General features: G+C 39.7%; 1 protein-coding gene across 5 annotated transcripts in view; it reads right to left on the bottom strand.

Moving 5' to 3' along the window:
• The window catches only part of Aldh3a2 (aldehyde dehydrogenase 3 family member A2), a 52,586-nt gene extending 34,457 nt beyond the window's left edge, over positions 1-18,129 (bottom strand). For 4 of the 5 annotated variants that reach the window (XM_078042994.1, XM_078042995.1, XM_078042996.1 and 1 more), the window contains exons 1-9: positions 17,737-18,129; positions 16,031-16,262; positions 15,191-15,276; positions 13,047-13,255; positions 11,764-11,881; positions 9,033-9,174; positions 6,471-6,637; positions 4,379-4,478; positions 62-297 (exon numbers count right to left, since the gene is read on the bottom strand). In XM_078042994.1, the coding sequence (XP_077899120.1) occupies positions 62-297; positions 4,379-4,478; positions 6,471-6,637; positions 9,033-9,174; positions 11,764-11,881; positions 13,047-13,255; positions 15,191-15,276; positions 16,031-16,262; positions 17,737-17,889 (1,443 nt within the window). In that variant the 5' untranslated portion in view covers positions 17,890-18,129. The remainder of the gene's footprint in view (positions 1-61; positions 298-4,378; positions 4,479-6,470; positions 6,638-9,032; positions 9,175-11,763; positions 11,882-13,046; positions 13,256-15,190; positions 15,277-16,030; positions 16,263-17,736) is intronic. The other variant, XM_078042997.1, reaches the window with a different exon arrangement.
• Positions 18,130-18,568: the final 439 nt, after the last annotated feature.

The raw sequence follows: 18,568 nt of genomic DNA, 5'->3' as shown, positions 1-18,568 counted from the left end.
AAGGTGGCAGCCACTGGGGCAGGACCAGAACCGGCAGCTCCTGAGGAAAAAGGGGACTCACCTTGATAATCACTGCTGCCACCACACCCAGGAAAGTGAGCAACAGAAGCCCGAGTTTTCCTTTGTTGAACTGTTTCAGCACGAAAAATTTTGCCCAATCCACCTTTGACTGGCTGTTGGGAGGATACCTGAGTTTGTTAGCACCTTCTCTCTTTAAACTTTTCAATAAACAGGGACGTTGATGAGAAAAAGTATCAAAACTATGTTTTCCGTGATAAGCCCCCATCCCACTGGAACCTGAAAAGAGAAAAGAGACAAAACAGTTTTCACTGGAGGTGACCTGGGCTACTCCTCTCACCTACATGCAATCCCTGCTGCATGAATGCCCACACTGAATTTCTCTGCCAGCAAATGTCTCTTTTCAAGAAATCCTCCCCAGTTTTGTCTTCAGCACAATCAACCTCCCTTTCAACCAGGATGCTTTCCAAGAGCAAGAAAAGGATCTGTAGTCCTTCTTGGGTAGCAGGGACCATGTGAAAAGTTTAAATAGATTCTCTGTAAGTCTCACCTCATCAGTACTGTATTGAGTTTTATCAGTTCAGTTTCTAGAAAGGGAAAGGGAGCTCACAGGGTTAATTAACCTGCCTAAGGTCATGTGGCTGTTGAGTGGCAAAGCCAGAACATGTCAGACTCTTCTCCTATCATCCCAATATGGCTCTATTTATCCATGACTCCATTTACCCACTTGCTTCCTCCAAGCCCCTGAGTAGTGACAAAGATTAGGGTGACAGGGTTATGCAGCTGGGTGAGAATAAGTAAGTGAAAACTCTGCCCTCTAAGAAGCCAGTTCTGTGAAAGTTTCTACTTTTCTAACTCATTATGGGTACAACAGACTGAGAGATGCAAGGGGAGACACATGTGCTGGGCAGGGAGAATGGCAGGTACATGACACAGTGAAATTGGGCCAGGCAACTGGAAGACAAGGGGCAGTTTATTAGGGCCAGGCTGTAGGTGAAGTGGTAGCTGAAGCTACAAGAAGGGACAGATCGTTCAGGAAGCAAGACTGGACTAAACCCCGAGAAACCCTAAAACTGAGGAAGAGCAGAGGCTGAGGGTCCAGCCAAAGGCATGACCAAGGTAGGAAGGAAATGGGGGAAAATGTATAAAGAACTTAAGGAAGAAAAATGGCGTGAAAAATACTTAAAATTAAAGGTAAAAAGCCACATAAAGAAAACTACGAAGTGTTACTGACGACATAAAACATCTATATAAATGAAGAGATGGAACACTTTCCCCTTAAGACTCCATATTTTAAAGATCTAAATTCTTCCCAATATAATTTGTTAAGATTAAAGCAATTTTAATAAAAATTCCAGGAAATCTCAAAGGTATTTTTTTCTCTTTGAGTAGGAGGAGATGGTGACTGATTTTAAAGTTCATCTTGCCTAGGTGATAGGCAAGAAAACACTAGATAATAATATCCACAAGGGATATACTTTTAGATATTGAGCAGAATTGTTCCTGAGGAGTAAACTACTCGATTGGTTGCATGTATGAGTTTTAGAGACAGGAAATTTGGGCTCAGCTCCTGGTTCTACTATTTACTAGCTACTGGTCTCTAAAATGCATAGACTCAACTCTTGGCAGATAATAAGCACATTTGATATGCTAACTACATAGCTAACTATAAAGCTATTATAATTAAAACTGGCATATTGGTCCAGGGAAAGATAAGCAAAAATTTAAGGAAGCAAATAGGAAATGTAAAAATGACCCAAGTAATTGTTTTTATTGAATATAGATGATAGAAGGATAATTATGACAAAAAATGGTCCCAGCACAAACTTACTCTTTGGAAAAAAATAAAGGTGCATTCTTTCTTATAAAACATTCCAAAATTAAACCCATAGTTAAAACATAAAAAGAAAATTAGGGAATTTAAGGAAACTACACAAGAATATCTATAATGCTAAAGTAGGAAAGACTTTCTAAGCCAAATTAGAAGTTGGAGGCCTCACAAATTTGACTATACAAAGGTTTCAAATCACAGACAAAACTGACAGACAAATTACAATCTGGAAAGAAGTAATTTGTTACAGATATAGTTAACTTTTCTTACTTATAAAAAAGGCCACTTATGAATCAATAAGAAAGAGGTGATCACAACAAATATCTCAGGACATAAAGAGGAAATTCACAAGAATCTTTAGCTCATCCTCACTAATTATGACAGGAGTTCAAATTAAAATGAGACACTTTTTGGTCTAGCAATTTTGTAATGGAATAATCCAGTTTAGGGATATAAGGAAGTGGACATTCCTACGCTTTTCACAGAAATAGTGATAATACAACTCGCAAGGATATATGGCAAGATGTGTTGAAAGCAACTCTAAAGAAAAAGCTGAGCTACATACCAAAACTTTTGGTGTTATACACATAATTAAGTGTCTATGTCTGAGAGGTTATTGCATGTTTCCTTATATCATTCTGTGTTTTGTTTAACTGCTTAGGCTTTTTGCCATTAAGCCTATGTTGCGTCTAGAATTAGAAAAAAAAAGCATTTCCTTCAAGAAAGAAATATATAAGCACTTTTAAAACAGTGATTATACTAGACATATTTTCTAAAGAAATAATCAGATTGCACAAATATATTACAAAAAAATTATAATACCCAAAACTTTGAGGTCACAAAAATATAACTGAAGGAATTGGTAACACAAATTTACCAGATTCATATGATGGAACAGTTACTAAAATCATGACATAAAGCATTCACACTATCTTGTCACATACAATAAGATACTACTTTGCACAGAACATTAAATCTGTGTATGCATGTACACATATATGTGCAAGACATATATCAGTTATTTTCACATGTGGGGTTATGAATAATTTAAATTTAATTTTTAGGCTCTTCTATTTTGTCCAAGTTCTTTTAAAAAGCCCATATTGCTTTTGCATTGGTGAAGGAAGGTTTGTTTTGTTTTTAAAAAGAGGGTATTATTGATGATGCGACATGTTACCTAGCAGAGATAGGAAATAAACCCAATTAATTAAATGTGCAAATGGGGCACTGGTAACATCATGTGAAACAATGGCAGATTTGCTGCAGTAGCACGGTGGGGGACAGAATCTTGTGGGATGAGATGAGGATCTGGAGACAACAGTCTGATCTTTTAAGAATTTGGGCTATAAAACTATAAGTGTTCCAGCCAAAATCTCAGGAGCCAACTTGCTTTCATTCACCTGTTCCTTCAAATACACTCCATCTGGAAATTCTGCTTGACCCCCCAAATATTCCTTCCTGTTCCCCTATCTCTTCTGCCACCACCCTCTCCAGTCTGGATCTGGCAGTGTCTACCTAGTCTCTCCCCAAGTCTTCCTCACGTATGCCATTATCAGTATTGTGCTGGGTGCTGGTGCTGTTTACATCCCCAGAAGGGACCAGTAGCACTCATGGGAGCAAGTCAGTGCTCCTTGGCTAAGGAACAAGGTTTCCTTAACCAGGAACAGATGTTCCTGCCAGACTGGCTATTCATCCCATGGAGTAATTTATATTATTACATACAGAGAAAATAAACCAGGGGCTTTCAAGATAGTTGCTTCTATAGTTTGCTCATTATTGTGAGAATTTTTCCACATTGGTTATTCTGTACTATTGCTACTGTACAGCAGAGATATCTACCACTTAGATCCCAAAGAAATAAAAAGGTCAGGCAATCATCTCATGTGGGGGAGAGAGAGGTAGATCACATCCCAAAGGGAATGGCCAGGACCAGGCTGTGTCCACAGCTCATTTTCTCTAGAACATGGGAATCTTACTCTCTTCAAATGAAGGACAGGCAAGCATAGGCCACTCGTCCCCAACAGAGGGCTGAGGACCCAATACAGGTACTCGCTGATTATACTTGACACTACCTTGAGTGGAAAACAAAGGGATATCAGAAAACCCTCTGAATGCTGTCTCTTCTCTGACATTCTAAATGTTTCTTTCATTAGCTCACTGAGAGAGAAAGAAAGAGAAAGAGAAAGAGAGAGGGAGAGAGAAAGAGAATCTCATTAAATGAGACTGGAGTCTTAGTCCTCAAATTTCCTAAATATAGGAATAAAATAAACAAGTAAAGCAATGAAATGAACAAAGTACCCACAAGTGTGGCCAGTGCTAGTGAGGACAGGAAGTGGTGACAGGACAGATTCACCCTGGGGTACAAGGAATCAGGAAAACTACCGTCAACTGGATGGCTGGGGAAGGTCTCTCTCAGAAGAGAACAATCATGCAGTGACCTATAGCAATCAGCTCTTTAACAGGCTGCACAAAAAACTGTTGAAATGCAGAGCTTCTGAATTTACTATGAACAAAGAAAGTGATATTTACCCACTCCTCCAAAAGGCAGAGAATTGAGAGTGAAGTGCATGATGACATCATTGCCTGTCACACCACCGCTGGATGTCTCATCAATCATGCGTTTGATGAGCTAAGGAATAGACCAAAGGCATCCAGATCAGTGACACTTGCATCTCAGGGAGTGCTCAGAGCTCCTCATAGGTAGGACCATGTGGAAGGAAAACACATTCTTTAACTGCCAGCAAGAGTTCCTGAGTCTAGGGACACCATGCCAATTGGATAAAAACAAACTACACTGTGGTTAACTTAGCAAACATGTTGATATCTAACTTCTCAGACACTTATCAAGTACAGGTTGGGCATCCTAATCTGAAAAGCAGAAGTGAAATGCTCCAAAATCCCAAACTTTTTAAGTGACAATATGACACTGCAAGTAGACAATTCCACGCTATGAAACTCTTTCAAACACAGAATTACTAAAAACACTGCATAAATTATCTGTAGGCTATGTGTATATGAAACATAAATGAATTCTGTGTTTAGACTTGGGTCCTATCCCTAAGATATCTCATTATGCATGTGCAAATATTCTAAAATCTAAAAAAAATTAATAACATAAAACATTTCTGGTTCCCAGTGTTTCAACTATACGTTGCAGGAGGCACCCCTGAGCTTTCACTTGACTGCCACATAGACTTAATTCTCTACAAAACAGGAGCAAAAGGCTTTTATAACAGACAGTTCAGATTATATCCCACTTTTAAAAATTATTTCTAAAATCTTTGGATTTCTAGAAATTAAAATCCAAAGATCTAAAAATATCTGCTCTAAATTGTAGCATACAATTAAAATGTATTAATCTTTATGAAATGCAAGATATTTAAGATTTTAAGTTTAGCATCCTATTTTTGAAGAAGTAAATAGTTGGCTGGCCTAAGATTCAAAAAAGGACATGACATTATACTAGTGTCATTTCACCTGAGTGCCGACAAACCCTTGAGAGTTCTTCATGGCAGATGTCAAATATGGGCTGTAGTGACCTCAGGTGACCCAGGACTCCCCACTCAGCTGCACCCTGGCCAAGAGACTTTAGGTTTCAGAGTTCCTACTCACCACATTATCTATCCATGGTCACTCAAAATGACAGATCATTGTTCTGTGAATAACTCAGTCTGGGCTCTGCATATTTGTCTCACTTCAAATATCTATAGCTATTGGTGTCTTGTTAGCATCACAAGTTCCAGAAGCTGTCACAGAAAAACTGCTATTTTTTACCAGCAGAACTATCCAGAACACACCTGGCTTATGAACTCTTCAGACTGACTAGTCCCATCTTCCCCCTTTTTCTTCTCCCACTTCTTCAGAGAGTGCCTGAGCCTATTTGCCCACAAAGAGGCCACTGGTTTTTAGCAGTAGCCCATTACCCAGAGACACAAAAGAGAGAGCCATGCAGAAAGTGGCACAGATGCTGGACTACAAGATATGGGTTCCCCATTCTAACAAAAAAGAAATTTAATTTGAGAAACTGAAATCCAAAGTATTACAATTATTTATATGATGGTGCCAAAGGTCTGTGTCCTACCTAGCCTCATCTGAGTGGCTATGAATGCCATTTCGGTTACAAGGACAGGTTCTCATACAGCAATGCCTGGAAGATTAGTGTCACAAAAGCACTGAATGTTAGTACTTATAAGTTTTCCAATTATACAGGTGTTTGTGAGTCAAAATAACTCATGACACTCATCCCTGTGGACTCAGATCTAAGCCCAGGGAGCAGGGGAAGGGTGCAGGGATAACCCCAGGGCCTCATCACCCAAAACAACAAGCTATGAATATAAACTCATTTGGTGGGGGCTGGGATTGTGGCTCAGCAGTAGATCGTTCGTCTAGCACGTGCGAGGCCCTGGGTTCGATTCTCAGCACCACATAAAAATAAAATAAATACAATAAAGATATTGTGTCCAGTTACAACTGAAAAATAAATGTAAAAAATAAAATAAATAAAATAGACCTACCTTTAAAAAAATAAAAAATAAAAAAATAAACTCATTTGGTGGACTTTGATATACAATAAACATAACAGTCATTCAAAACAGTGAGCTGTTTTTTTCATAAAGTTTACCTTGTTGTTATGAGAAAATATATAGAGCGCCAGGGGCTTTTCACGTTTATTTATGAAATTTATGGCTTCATCTGCATTTTTCACAGGCACTATTGGAAGAACTGGTCCAAAAATTTCTTCTTGCATCACTCTGGTTTCAGGATCAACATCAGTAAGTACTGTTGGGGCTAAAGAGAAAATAAACAAAATGAAAATGTTAAAGTAGAAGACAAAAATGCAAAACTCTAATCTTACTTTTGTTTCACTGAGTCACCTACCCATACCTTTCTCTCTCTCCCACCCAAGTCATATCTACTGGGGAAAAAAAGTCCTCTTATCATGTGCCAGCCCTTGTTTTGTGACAGATCTATGCAATTAAGAATCTTCAGAGCAAGTGGACCTCTTATGCAAATCAAGAGAAAGATACATATCCAAATACATCTTATTCACATTATGTTCCTGGTCATATGCATATTTAACCATAGGTTATAGTTACATCTTTCCCTGAACTGGTCTTTGTGGGAATATTGACAGCTCTTCATCATACTGCTTCTTCTTTGTTGGTATGTGGTGCTGAGGATGGAACCCGGGTCGCACGCATACCAGGCGAGCGCGCTACCACTTGAGCCACATCCCCAGCCCAATACTGCTTCTTCTTAACTCAAGTTGTTTCATGCATATTATTACAACTCTGTTAGATTTAGAAAACCATACTTACGTGGTCAAGATTCCCTATTTTGGCGCTGGGGTTGTGGAAAGTTTTCCTATTATACAGGTGTTTGTGAGTCAAAAGGACTTATGACACTCACCCCTGTGGACTCAGATCTAACCCCAGGGAGCAGGGGAGGGATGCAGTGATAACCCCAGGGCCTCATCACCCAAAACAACAAGCTATGAATATGAATTCATTTGGTGGACTTTTTTTTTTTGAGAGAGAGAAAGAGTGAGAGAAATTCTTTTTTTTTTTAGTAGATGGACACAACACAATGCCTTTATTCTTATGTGGTGCCGAGAATTGAACCTGGGTCCCGCCTGTGCTAAGCAAGCACTCTACCACTGAGCCACAATCCCAGCCCATGGTGGACTTTGATATACAAATAAACCATAATTTGTTTTACAACAAATTAGAAACAACCTCAGTGGTAGAGTGCTTGCCCAGCACATGTGAGGCACTGGGTTCAATTCTCAGTACTGCATTAAATAAGTAAATAAATAAATGAATAAATAAAGATATCGTGTCCATCTACAACTAAAAATATTAAAAAAAAAGAAGATTCCCTATTTTGTCTACAATGGGGAAAGAGCACAAGAAAGAAGAGCAAGATGAATGCTGAAGAAGCTGTGCAGAGTATCCCAGCATCCATGCAAGGTAAAGTCATCAATTAGCAGTATTCAAGAAGACCCTGTTAATAAACTGGATCAAAACTAAAAGAGAAGACATCTGGGCTGGGGTTGTGGCTCAGAGGAAGAACACTCACCCAGCATGCATGAGGCACTGGGTTCAATCCTCAGACCACATAAAAATAAAATAAAGATATTGGGTCCATCTATAACTAAAAAATAAATATTTAAAAAACAAAAAGAGAGAAGACATTTGAAAATAACAAGTTGGCTCTTTTTCTTTATCCCTACTTTCTACTTAATTCTTTTGGCAGCGTGGCTGAGGACAGCACTTTGCAGCAGTACTCCTACATAAGCTGCTTCCCCAAATTCACTGCCCAGGTCTTCCTTGGGTCACAGAACCAATCTTGTTTGAGCCTCCCACAACTCCTCAGCATAGCTGTATGCTCAGGCGCAGTAACCTAGCTCCAGCTCAGTCAGACAAAGCTACAGATGATAGCCCCTTGTCTTTGCCATTTATTAGCTAGAAGAGGGCAAAGCTGATACGGAGAGGACAGGAGAAGAGAAAGACTGATAAAGGGGATTTTAAGGTACCCTTGAGCCACTGAATTATACAATCTAGGACAGACTAGGACAGATTATTATAAGAGAATAACTTTTTCCTTATTACTTAAGTCTTTCAAGTTTTGTTTTTTTTTAAAGTTGTTTTTTTTTTGGTTTCTTGCAGCATCTTAACTCTTGAGAGGTAAAGTAAAGCAATTTGGAGCAGATTCTTTGCCAACAAATGTGTTATATAATTGTTTTATATGTTATTTTAGAAAAATGTGTTTAAATTCAAAGTAATACATAATTATAGCAAAAAAAAAAACACAAGAAGGTAAACAAATAATAAAGTCAAGCATGACAAACCAAAACATTACTTTTGCTGTTGTCAATGGCATTGGCTAACTGCGGAATTTTGATGCAGCTATTTCTTTGTGCTACTTTCCCATCCACGAATGCAAGAAAATTACAAAGTTCTATTCTGCTTCTCACGGTGCAGCACAAGTGGTATTAAACATGTATATGCACATTCATTTAAAAACAGTTTTTAAGAAAAGTGGTATATTAGAAAGCAGAATTCAGTAGTTTAATAATGAAATGCTATGTATAAATAATAGTTTATTTAGGGTCAATAAAGTAATAGTCAGTAAAATCTGTCAAACTGACATTTTCCCATAGAAAAAGGTAAATTTCCATTACCTATGTAGCGTGTGGCCTCATCAGTCTCCCCACCAAAAGCTATCTTTTGTCCTTCAAGCAAACTTTGTATCCTCTTAAAATGACGAAGATTGATGATTCTTTCATAATCAGGAGATTCTTTTATGTTTTCTCCATAAAATTCCTATTGAAATAAAAAAAGCATTTAATTTTCACAAATTCATTTTTCAATTACTCTGAGTTCAAAATCCACTCATGCCTGAAAATCAATCTGGTTTTATATCCTCATAGAATCCAACACTCTACCCCCCAAATATTTAGTAGTAGTATAATAGCAATAAGTTTAAGCTTTTTGGCAGGTTTAGGGTAAGAAATAAAACATACCCCCTAACTGATCTATTATTTTCCATAGTTCCAGTAGGTTCTCTTGCAATCTACCTATGGGCTTCCCTTAGAATGATTGTGGAAGCAGGTTTTGGAGAAGTAGTCTTACTCTATTTCATTGACCTGTATCTTCTCTGGATGACAGTGAAACCACTTGAAGGATCAAAATACAGCTTTGGTAAATACCAAGGTCAAAGAATCACAATATTTATTGGGTAAAACAAACCCAAAACTACTGAATTGCTGCATCACTTCAAAGCCTTGTGAGAGCGCTCCAGATTTAATCTCAAATAAAATGAACATTATTCACCCCCTCCACCAAGAGCAACTCTCAAGTCTGAGTGGCAGGAACTGTAAGGGTCCCGCGAACGTTGGAGGAAGAGACCACCAAGAGACCAGCTCATGCAACAGCAAAAGGGGATTTATTGAGAATCCAATCCAGCGCGCTGGGGCTCCAGGCTCACTCAACAAGGAAGAGCGGCCAAGAGCCCCGAGCAGGGGTTGAGCAGTGCTTAAGTACACTTTTTTAGGGAGGGCAGGGGCTTTACATACACCACAGTCTCCTTTAACAAATCACCAAACAACAATTCCCAAACATGATTAGTACATTCATTGGCGGGAACAGGTCGGGCGGGAGTGATAGGTCAGTCCTAAGAAGTGGGGTACATTCAAACTGATTGGTTTGGGCCCTGAGATGCCTATGTACCAAGCTGCACAGGGTCCTAGGTTATTAAACAACTAAATGGTCTGGGGGAACATCTACTGGGCAGTCCCGGGAATTGTTTTAACAGCTACAGGAATTTCAGGTTTTGAGTGCAGTTTAGAAACTTTACAATACCTGGTCCTTTACATTTTAACTCAGGCTTTGCAGCTTAGAAGCAGCTTTACAATGCCTAGTCCTTTACATTTTAACTCAGGCTTTGCAGCTTAGAAGCAGCTTTACAATGCCTGGTCCTTTACATTTTAACTCAGGCTTTGCAGCTTAGAAACTTTACCCTTTCAGAACCACCTGGCAGCTTGCTGAAATGCACGTTCTTGGGCCCAAAGACCAGGCCACGAACAGTGGTTTTCAGGGCTGATTGCATCACACAACCACCTGGAGGATCCAGACAATCTGATTCAATCTTTGGAGGATAAGAACTGAAAATCTATTTTTAAACAGCTCTGTAGTGATTCTAACATGAAGCTCAGTTGAGAAACATTGTGTAAATGTCTCAAAGGAAGACAAAGGGACTCTATTCCTTTGAAACTGAATTCATCACCATACTCAACAAGCAATTTGCCAATTCCCAATGTTTTCAATCTCACAAGTACCTTCAATTACTCTTCTTCCAACCCACATTCCCTGGTAACTGGCCAGCTTTCATGTTCTCCTGGTCTGGATTCATATTTGAGTCCCATTACTAATGTCCAGCTTAGCACCTTATCTTACCTCCCTCAACTCCCTGGTATGCAATTTTCCTTCTCTGATCATACATGTTTCTTTGGAATTCTTGTTGCTTCTTTCTAGTGTTCAAGTAACACTGGTTGACTTAACAATTATTCCAACAATTTCTTTCAGTAAGGGTGCATAGCAACCCCCTCCCACTGCTGAACTCAGTAATATGGGTGAACCCATTGCATTCCACCAACTTAAATCCTACATTTTTCTTTCAAATCTCAGCTCAGGATAACACCATGAAGCCTTCCTTAGTTTCCTCATGCAGAACTTTACTTTAAACATCCTATAAAACTGATAACCATCTAAAGGGTACTCTACAAAGTAGGTATTTGTTTAACTCACTCCCTTTACCCCCAGGCCCTCTACATATACAAAAACTGATAGCCTTAACCAGCAAAGGCCAATATGTCAAAAAGTCTCTGGTTATACTTCAAGGGATTGGCAACATTCTCTCAAAAGTACAGATAAAGAGCTTGGGCAGGATGGTCCATACCTGTAATCCCAGTGACTCAGGAGGTTGAGGCAGGAGGATTACAAATTCAAGGCCAGTCTCAACAGTTTGGCAAGACCCTATCTCAAAAATTTAAAAAGGGCTCAGTGGTAGAGTGCTTGCTTAGCAAGTGTAAGGCCCTGAGTTCAACTCCCAATTTAAAAAAAAAAAAAAGGAAAGAAAAAATTAGCTATTTACCTTTTTTCTTTTTAAGAATACACCACAATTAATCAACAAATCAAAAGACAAGTTAAGTGGATTTACATCAACCTAACTCTGCTCCTATTGCCCATTCTTATAAAAGGTATGCAGAGCATTTTTAACTGGCTAACAAGTTAATTCAGGCACATATGCTTCTGGAAATTTCCTGGGAGAGGGGGATAGGGATGTCATCTGCAAATAGTTCAATGATTCCTTATATGCTGAAATCAGTAGAATCAAATATATTAAACACAGACCTTCACAGTTTCCTTTATCTTCTGCACTATTTGACTCTGGAGGGAGGCTTCACAGAGAATGTAGTCAGGAGCAATGCAGGTTTGGCCACAATTCATGTATTTTCCCCAGGTTATGCGTCTTGAGGGAAAAAACCTAGGTTAGCTATAAAATTCAAATTTTCATTTGTTACATACTTTGTATCATTTGAATGTTTTCCAACCAAAATGTATTCATATATTTAGTTGGTACTCTTTTTTAAAAAATTAATAAACTCATCTCTAAATTGGTTGTCTGGAACTTATAAAAATACTTTTTCCTTCTGTGGTAGAATATTCTAAGCGGCAGGAAGGTTCTCAAGTCACCTCGTATGAAAGAGTACTTGAAAAGCAGTGAAGTCATTGCCTGCCTCAAGAAGGAGAAAGAGACTTCCAACACCTCTTTACCTCTAATCTCCAGTCAGAAGGCTGTCCTGGATGACAAGAGCTAGCTTCAGACTCTGCTGCTTTTGGCTGTGGCTATAGCTGCTGCTGGCAAGATGTGCAGGCAGTAAAGCAGGACACAGTCAGGATCTAAGACCACTCGCCTCTATGTGGAGCCCTCTCTGACGAAAAACTCTATGTATGGACAGAGGCCATGACCACAACATTCGTTGACAGAGGTTCTCTTATTCTGGTGATTATGATTATATTTATGAAGCCATCCTGGAACACTGACCCACCACCACACCTCCTTCTTGGCTCCCCATCTCTGAAAGGGAAGCCACACCACCCAAAGCACAGAGGTAGTTCTATGTTCGTGCAATTCCTGGTAGCAAACCCTCGAGAACCTGAATCCTTGTATTTTCTAGTTCCTGACTGCAAGATGCTATTCAAAGTTAAAAGAGGAGAAGTACTGGTTTCTATCAAAAAAAAAAAAAAAAATCTTAGTTAAGAGATCAACAAAATACCTCTTCAACTGAGAATTTAAAAATTTCACTAGGTACACACAATACTTTGGATTATCTACTTACTGGATCACTGGCTAAAAGAACAATAAAATTTCTCACCAGATTTAACTATAATCTTGAGAAAACAAAGAACTTTTCCAATATTCCTAAGGACATCTACACAACATCAGAACCTATGGCTCATCACTTCTGATAGTGGCATCAAAAGACAGTTTGTGAAAGGCTTCTATTACCACAAAAGTTTAATGACCTATCTTAGAACCATAGGCATGGGGTTCAAGTGCAAAGGCTCACATTAATGTACTAGGAAAAGTCTCCATTGTGCTGGGGAAATTAGGAAACCAGAGCCAGACTCACCTGCAGACAACGTCCAGGTCACAATCTTTATCAATGTAACATGGACTCTTCCCTCCCAGTTCAAGTGTCACTGGGGTCAGATACTTGGCAGCAGCTTCCATGACAATTTTTCCAACTGCAGTGTTTCCCGTATAGAGAATGTGATCAAATCGCTGCTTCAGAAGCTCTGTAGTTTCCTCAACTCCACCATTAACAACAGCATATAGGTCCTCAAAGAAAGAGAAACATAAACTCTTACATTGCCAATTTAATCCTATTGTCTAACATCAGCAACTTCTTCAATATAAACATGTAACATTCAGTAAAACCAGGAGACTGAGACAAGTGCCTGTGAAGATGGAAGAGGGACATGATCAAGGACAAGTGGAAGAAAAGACATAGTGTCTGCTAGTACATGGGAACCTTTAAAACCTATATGAAACAGACATGAAAAGAACCCTTTATTTTCCTATGTAAGCTTGCAATGAAGACACAAACAAGAGCAAATGGCTGAATCTGACCAGGGAAATGCATGAGAGAAAAGGGTGTTGTATAGAAGCTGAAGACTTAGGTGAGAAAGTGGCTACTATCAATGACCACATGACAGGTCCAAGGTCCATGGCTTAATCTATTTGTAGAATAGGACTTAGTCCAAGAAAGAAGCCAAGTTCATGTCTGCTGAATGAATAGTATATATAACATGGGACTGAGAATGCTTACTTTTGAAGTATATTCAGACAGATTCTGGGTTCTGCTACTCGCTGACATGTGTGACCTTAGGCAAGCTACTGAACATCTCTGAGCCTCAGTCTTCTTATTTGTTAGTGGGAGAATTCACAAAGTTTCTATGGACAGTGTGGACTGAACCTTTAGATGCACTGTGCTATTATTAGTAGCTACTCTAAAAGAGAGACCACTTTGGACAATAACAGCATGAAAAATAATGACTGAGAATAAATGGCAAAGAAGGAAGACAGAGGGAGATGTTGAAAAGATTCTGAGTTCTGAGTATGAAGCAAAAGCTGACTTGTGGACCTCAAGTTTCCATTTGATTTCCTTCTCCTTAAAAGGCTAATTAGTTCTCATTCATTTCATGGTTTAACTGCACAACATGTTTCAAGTTTTAACTTTTCTGTGGCTTCATGTCCACAGCATATGTAATGGACTGCCTAATAAGCTAACTGAAGCAACTAAAGCCTTATTTCCCTCCCTGCCTGGATAGTCAACTACTAATGAGTTTACCCCTGGTAAGGGACAAAGCAGGACCTTAATCTTCTGTCTTTTGGCTCCATGTCCTACTCAATCCTTGACATCTCATTATCTTCCATTTCATCCTTCTGGATTGGATAACCACAGCTATTAGAACAAAATTGTTCTGTGGGCATGACAGTGATAAGATAACAAAGAGAACAATGTTATTCCAAGAGCCAGAGTTGGCCTCAAGGCCATTATAAATTAATATGTACAATTCAGGCAGTATATTTTAAAGTCGTCTTGTTGAAAGCTAAATGAATTCCACAACAATTTCATTTGGAACTCAGCAGTCCTAAATTTGTGACTATCTTTCTCCCTAGGAGAGCACAAGAACCTCTGATTCAGACAAAGGAATAAATCACCCCATAGCCAAGTTTAAAGCTCTTAAGAGAATAAAGAATCTTCTTTATTCAGACTTTGAATACTCTGACATGCCAGCACTTTAACTCAGAGTGAGAATCCACTTTCTGTAGTTTTCATGCAGCAAGTGTGCCCTTTTAAAAAGCAAAAGTACTCTTATATAATAATATAGTATTATATTCTGTTAAGACAAAAGAGATTATCAGTGACAAAAATAAACTAGCAGCCAGCACAGTGCTAGACCCTCATTAAGTAATTCATTAAATGAAAACATCTAAAAATCATGATAGTGCAAAGGATTAATCACAAACACCATACTGTAGAAGAATATCTGGCATACTTACGAAGCCACAAGCCTAAATATATTATGTAACTACAAGAGACAGGTTTCTCCACAGTGTAATTTGGAACTTATCTTCTTTTAGTAAGCCAATTGTTGAAGGCTTAAGGAAACTGCAAACAATTCCCCAGCTAGCAATGACATACAGGAAAATCAAATGTATACCTTCCACTATGAACAGATGTGTTGAAATGGGTCAAGACTTTCTTACCTGATCTAAATACTGAGGGAGGAGCTTAGCCAAGATCTTGGCTGTATTTTCACTTAGTTCCGAAGGCTTGATAATCACAGCATTTCCTAAACAAAATAAAAAATCAGAACAGTAATATCAAATACTTTAGTCATTTTAATGGCTACCAAAATGATATTCATGTACAGGTGAGGTATTCCAATTATTTTTGCAGTGTTTTAAGTCTGGTCTTCATCAAGGAACATCAGAGCTTGTCTTACTTTCTCTTCCTTTTTATTTTCTTCTTCTTTATTGCTAACCCCTTAATTCATACATCTCCAGCCTTTCCCACTCCTCCAGCTATCATGTTTTCCTCCTAATTCTGCTCTTGGATTCTACTCTGTACCCTAGAATTAATGAGCAAATAGACTATGTCAACATAAAGCTGACAATCTGGATTTTCCACAGTAAGAAATCAATCTCTTGGCATGTGGTATACACCCAAGCTGGTATTACTCCCAGATCCTTTATCAGTTTGAAGAAAACTGGTCAGACAGAATCAGATGGTACAACCAAGGCCAGAGCCAGCAATTGAAACTACATTAAATATGGATGCCTGACCCCAAATTCCTGCACCTATTGACTCAGATGCCTTTCAGTCTCACAGGTTCATTCCCCAGTTACTTCAAAACAACATTCATTCAAATCTTGTCAGCAGCTCATTTAAAAGTATATATTTATGAATTCTCGATACACTTCTGGTATAAACCAAGGCAAACCACCAAAGAAAATGTACTTAATTAGCCACAATCCTTACTTTATAACCAATGTGAGAGAATAATCCCCTCTAAAAAGGTATAAAGACATAAGCTGACACCAGACCTGCAGCAATGGCTCCCACCAGTGGTTGCATAGTGAGTACGAAGGGGTAGTTCCAAGCTCCAATAATCAGTATGACTCCGAGAGGCTCTGGTTGAATATAGGCCTCATCCATCATAGTGAGCAGGTTCTTCTTAACTGGTTTAGCGGTAACCCATTCATGAAGATTCCCCAACATAAGATCAATTTCCCCAAGGACAGTAATGACTTCCTGACTGTATGCATTGAATTCACTCTGTTAGAAGAGAATTGCAGTTAACTTTCAGTTAACAAAATGAGTAGGATAGACTTGTACATAAATGTCAAAAGCTGCAGGCCAGGTACATCTATAGTAACAACAAATGGGTTACCAAACTAGCTGGTTTGCAATCCAACTCCTCTATTAGAACTTATTAACTCCCTATGCAATATATGCAATGCTTTTAAAACCTCCTTTTACTAATCTAAGTCCTTTAAAACTCAATTTAAACATTTATCTCTCTCAAGGAGACCTCCCTGATTAATAATGCTCTGCCTTGATCACATTTTAACTACCACAGCAGTTATGCTTTTGACCTGTATCTTAATATTTCACCTTTAACACACTGGTTTATAACTATACTCATATTTTACCTGTATGCTCTGTTTCCCAACTAAGTTTAAAGCTCTTAAGAGATGGGAACTTACTATATTTCTTCAGTAATCATGTATTTACACACACACAGAAAAAAAAATATTTGGAGCTTATAGAATGAATAAATGATTTACAGCAGTTCTGAATCTTAATTACTCCACTTTGTTTATTTAATATCACAGTCCCTCTCCACCATTAGTACTCCAAAGGAAATTCTATAGCTACTACTGTTACTACTCCTTGAAATAGTTTTTGACTGAGGAAGGAAGAATCAAACCCAGGGATAGCCTTGCTATCCCTGGGATGTACATAAAAAGCAAAAACAAGAGGAAAGCAATATTAGAAAATACAGAAATATTAGAAAATTAGAAAAAATTATAGCAATAGAAAATTAGAAAAAAATATACCCTAAATACTACTTAAAACTTTCCTACTCAAAATGTGCTTCCAAAAAAAGGCAGTATAGTCTCACAGGAGATCTCCTTGGAAACTTTCAATCTCAAGTCTTCATCACAGACCTATTGAACCATAATTTGTGTTTAACAAGATCCCCAGGTCAGACAGTCAGTGCAGAATTTGAGGAGCAAAGACCTAAGAATACACAGAGCAATGAAGAAAAATCTGAGTGCAAAAATAATAACCCCCAAACCACTGTCTACAGAAGAAACTAAAAACGAAGTTATAAGAATAGACCTGGAGCAAAATATCTGCTATAAGTCAGGTTGATAAACTTTTGACGTCCAGAATATACAAAAAGTTCCTACAAATCATAAGGAAAAGGACCATAAGTGCAACAGAAATATGAGCAAGAATATAAAAAGAAATTCTCAGAAGAGGAACTACAAACTTCAGGAAACGCATGCACTTCCAGGGTCTCTGTTGATACAGTTAGGGCTGGATCTAAGCAAGATTGGAGGATAAGGAGAATCGGAAAGTCGACAGGAATCTTGCTTTGTCTGTATTGCTGGGAAGAATATTCCAACAGTGCTTGCATAATCAGAAATAAAGAGAAAAGCAAAAGTTCGGGCGGAAATTGGCCCCCGGAGTAAGGCTTCACGAGATTAGCATCCCCGCCCCTCCTTCCGCGTGCTTTTACCTTGCACAGGTCGGCGGCGATGGCAGACAGGATGTCCTTCTCGCGCTCCTGCACCATCCTTCGCAGGGCCTCGAGCTGCTGCAGCCGGAACCGCAGGGGTCGCGACCGGCCGGACCGGAAAGTTTGTCGAAGCTGCTGGACTTGGTTCTCCATGGCCTGGTCCTCAAGAAAAAAAGGCAAGCTCCCAGGGCGCTGGGGCGTGGCGAACGGGATGGAGGCTGTGCTTGCGGGCGATGTCCCCCTTCTCAGATATTCTCTCCTCCTTTCGGTTGGACTCCCACCGCTGAACCCAGGCCGCCCCTCACTTGTCCCACTAAATGCTACTTCCCTGGCGGCCTCAGCGCCGGCCACGTCCAACTGCCCAACAGAAGCGCCGCCAGCCTCAGCTCAACCCCGAGCCGCGCGCCTATTGGTCCTGGCGGCCCACGTGACCGCGCGGCCCCGCCCGCTCCCCCCCTCCCTGACCGCGAGCGGAGGCGGCGGGGCTTTGGATGCCGCGGTGAGTAAAGATTTTGCGGGGGCTGGGGAAGGGAACCCCTGGATGGTTCCCCCCAAAAGGGAAAAGTAGTCCTTGAGAAGTGAGCTGAGTCGCAGAGGGGCAAGCAGCTGCGGAGAGCCAGACATCGTGCAGGAAGTACCCAGACGCTCAGACAATGCGGCTCACACACCGAGACGCCCTGGAAAGCGGGTTTCCTTCCTCCTCCGTTCTGTGGCTCTTCAGATGTGGCCGAATACACAGAGACGGGGGGTCTGGGGGTGCGCTGGGCCTAGGTGGGCAGGGTCTCGCCTCTGGGTGGGAGAGTGGGCCCCAGAGCCCAGCGCCGCCTCAGCC

The sequence above is a fragment of the Ictidomys tridecemlineatus genome, chromosome 3 (genome assembly GCF_052094955.1).
Source record: "Ictidomys tridecemlineatus isolate mIctTri1 chromosome 3, mIctTri1.hap1, whole genome shotgun sequence".
Taxonomy (NCBI): domain Eukaryota; kingdom Metazoa; phylum Chordata; class Mammalia; order Rodentia; family Sciuridae; genus Ictidomys; species Ictidomys tridecemlineatus.
Note: the sequence above shows the minus strand (reverse complement) of the source record. Positions and strands in the feature narration are given on the sequence as shown.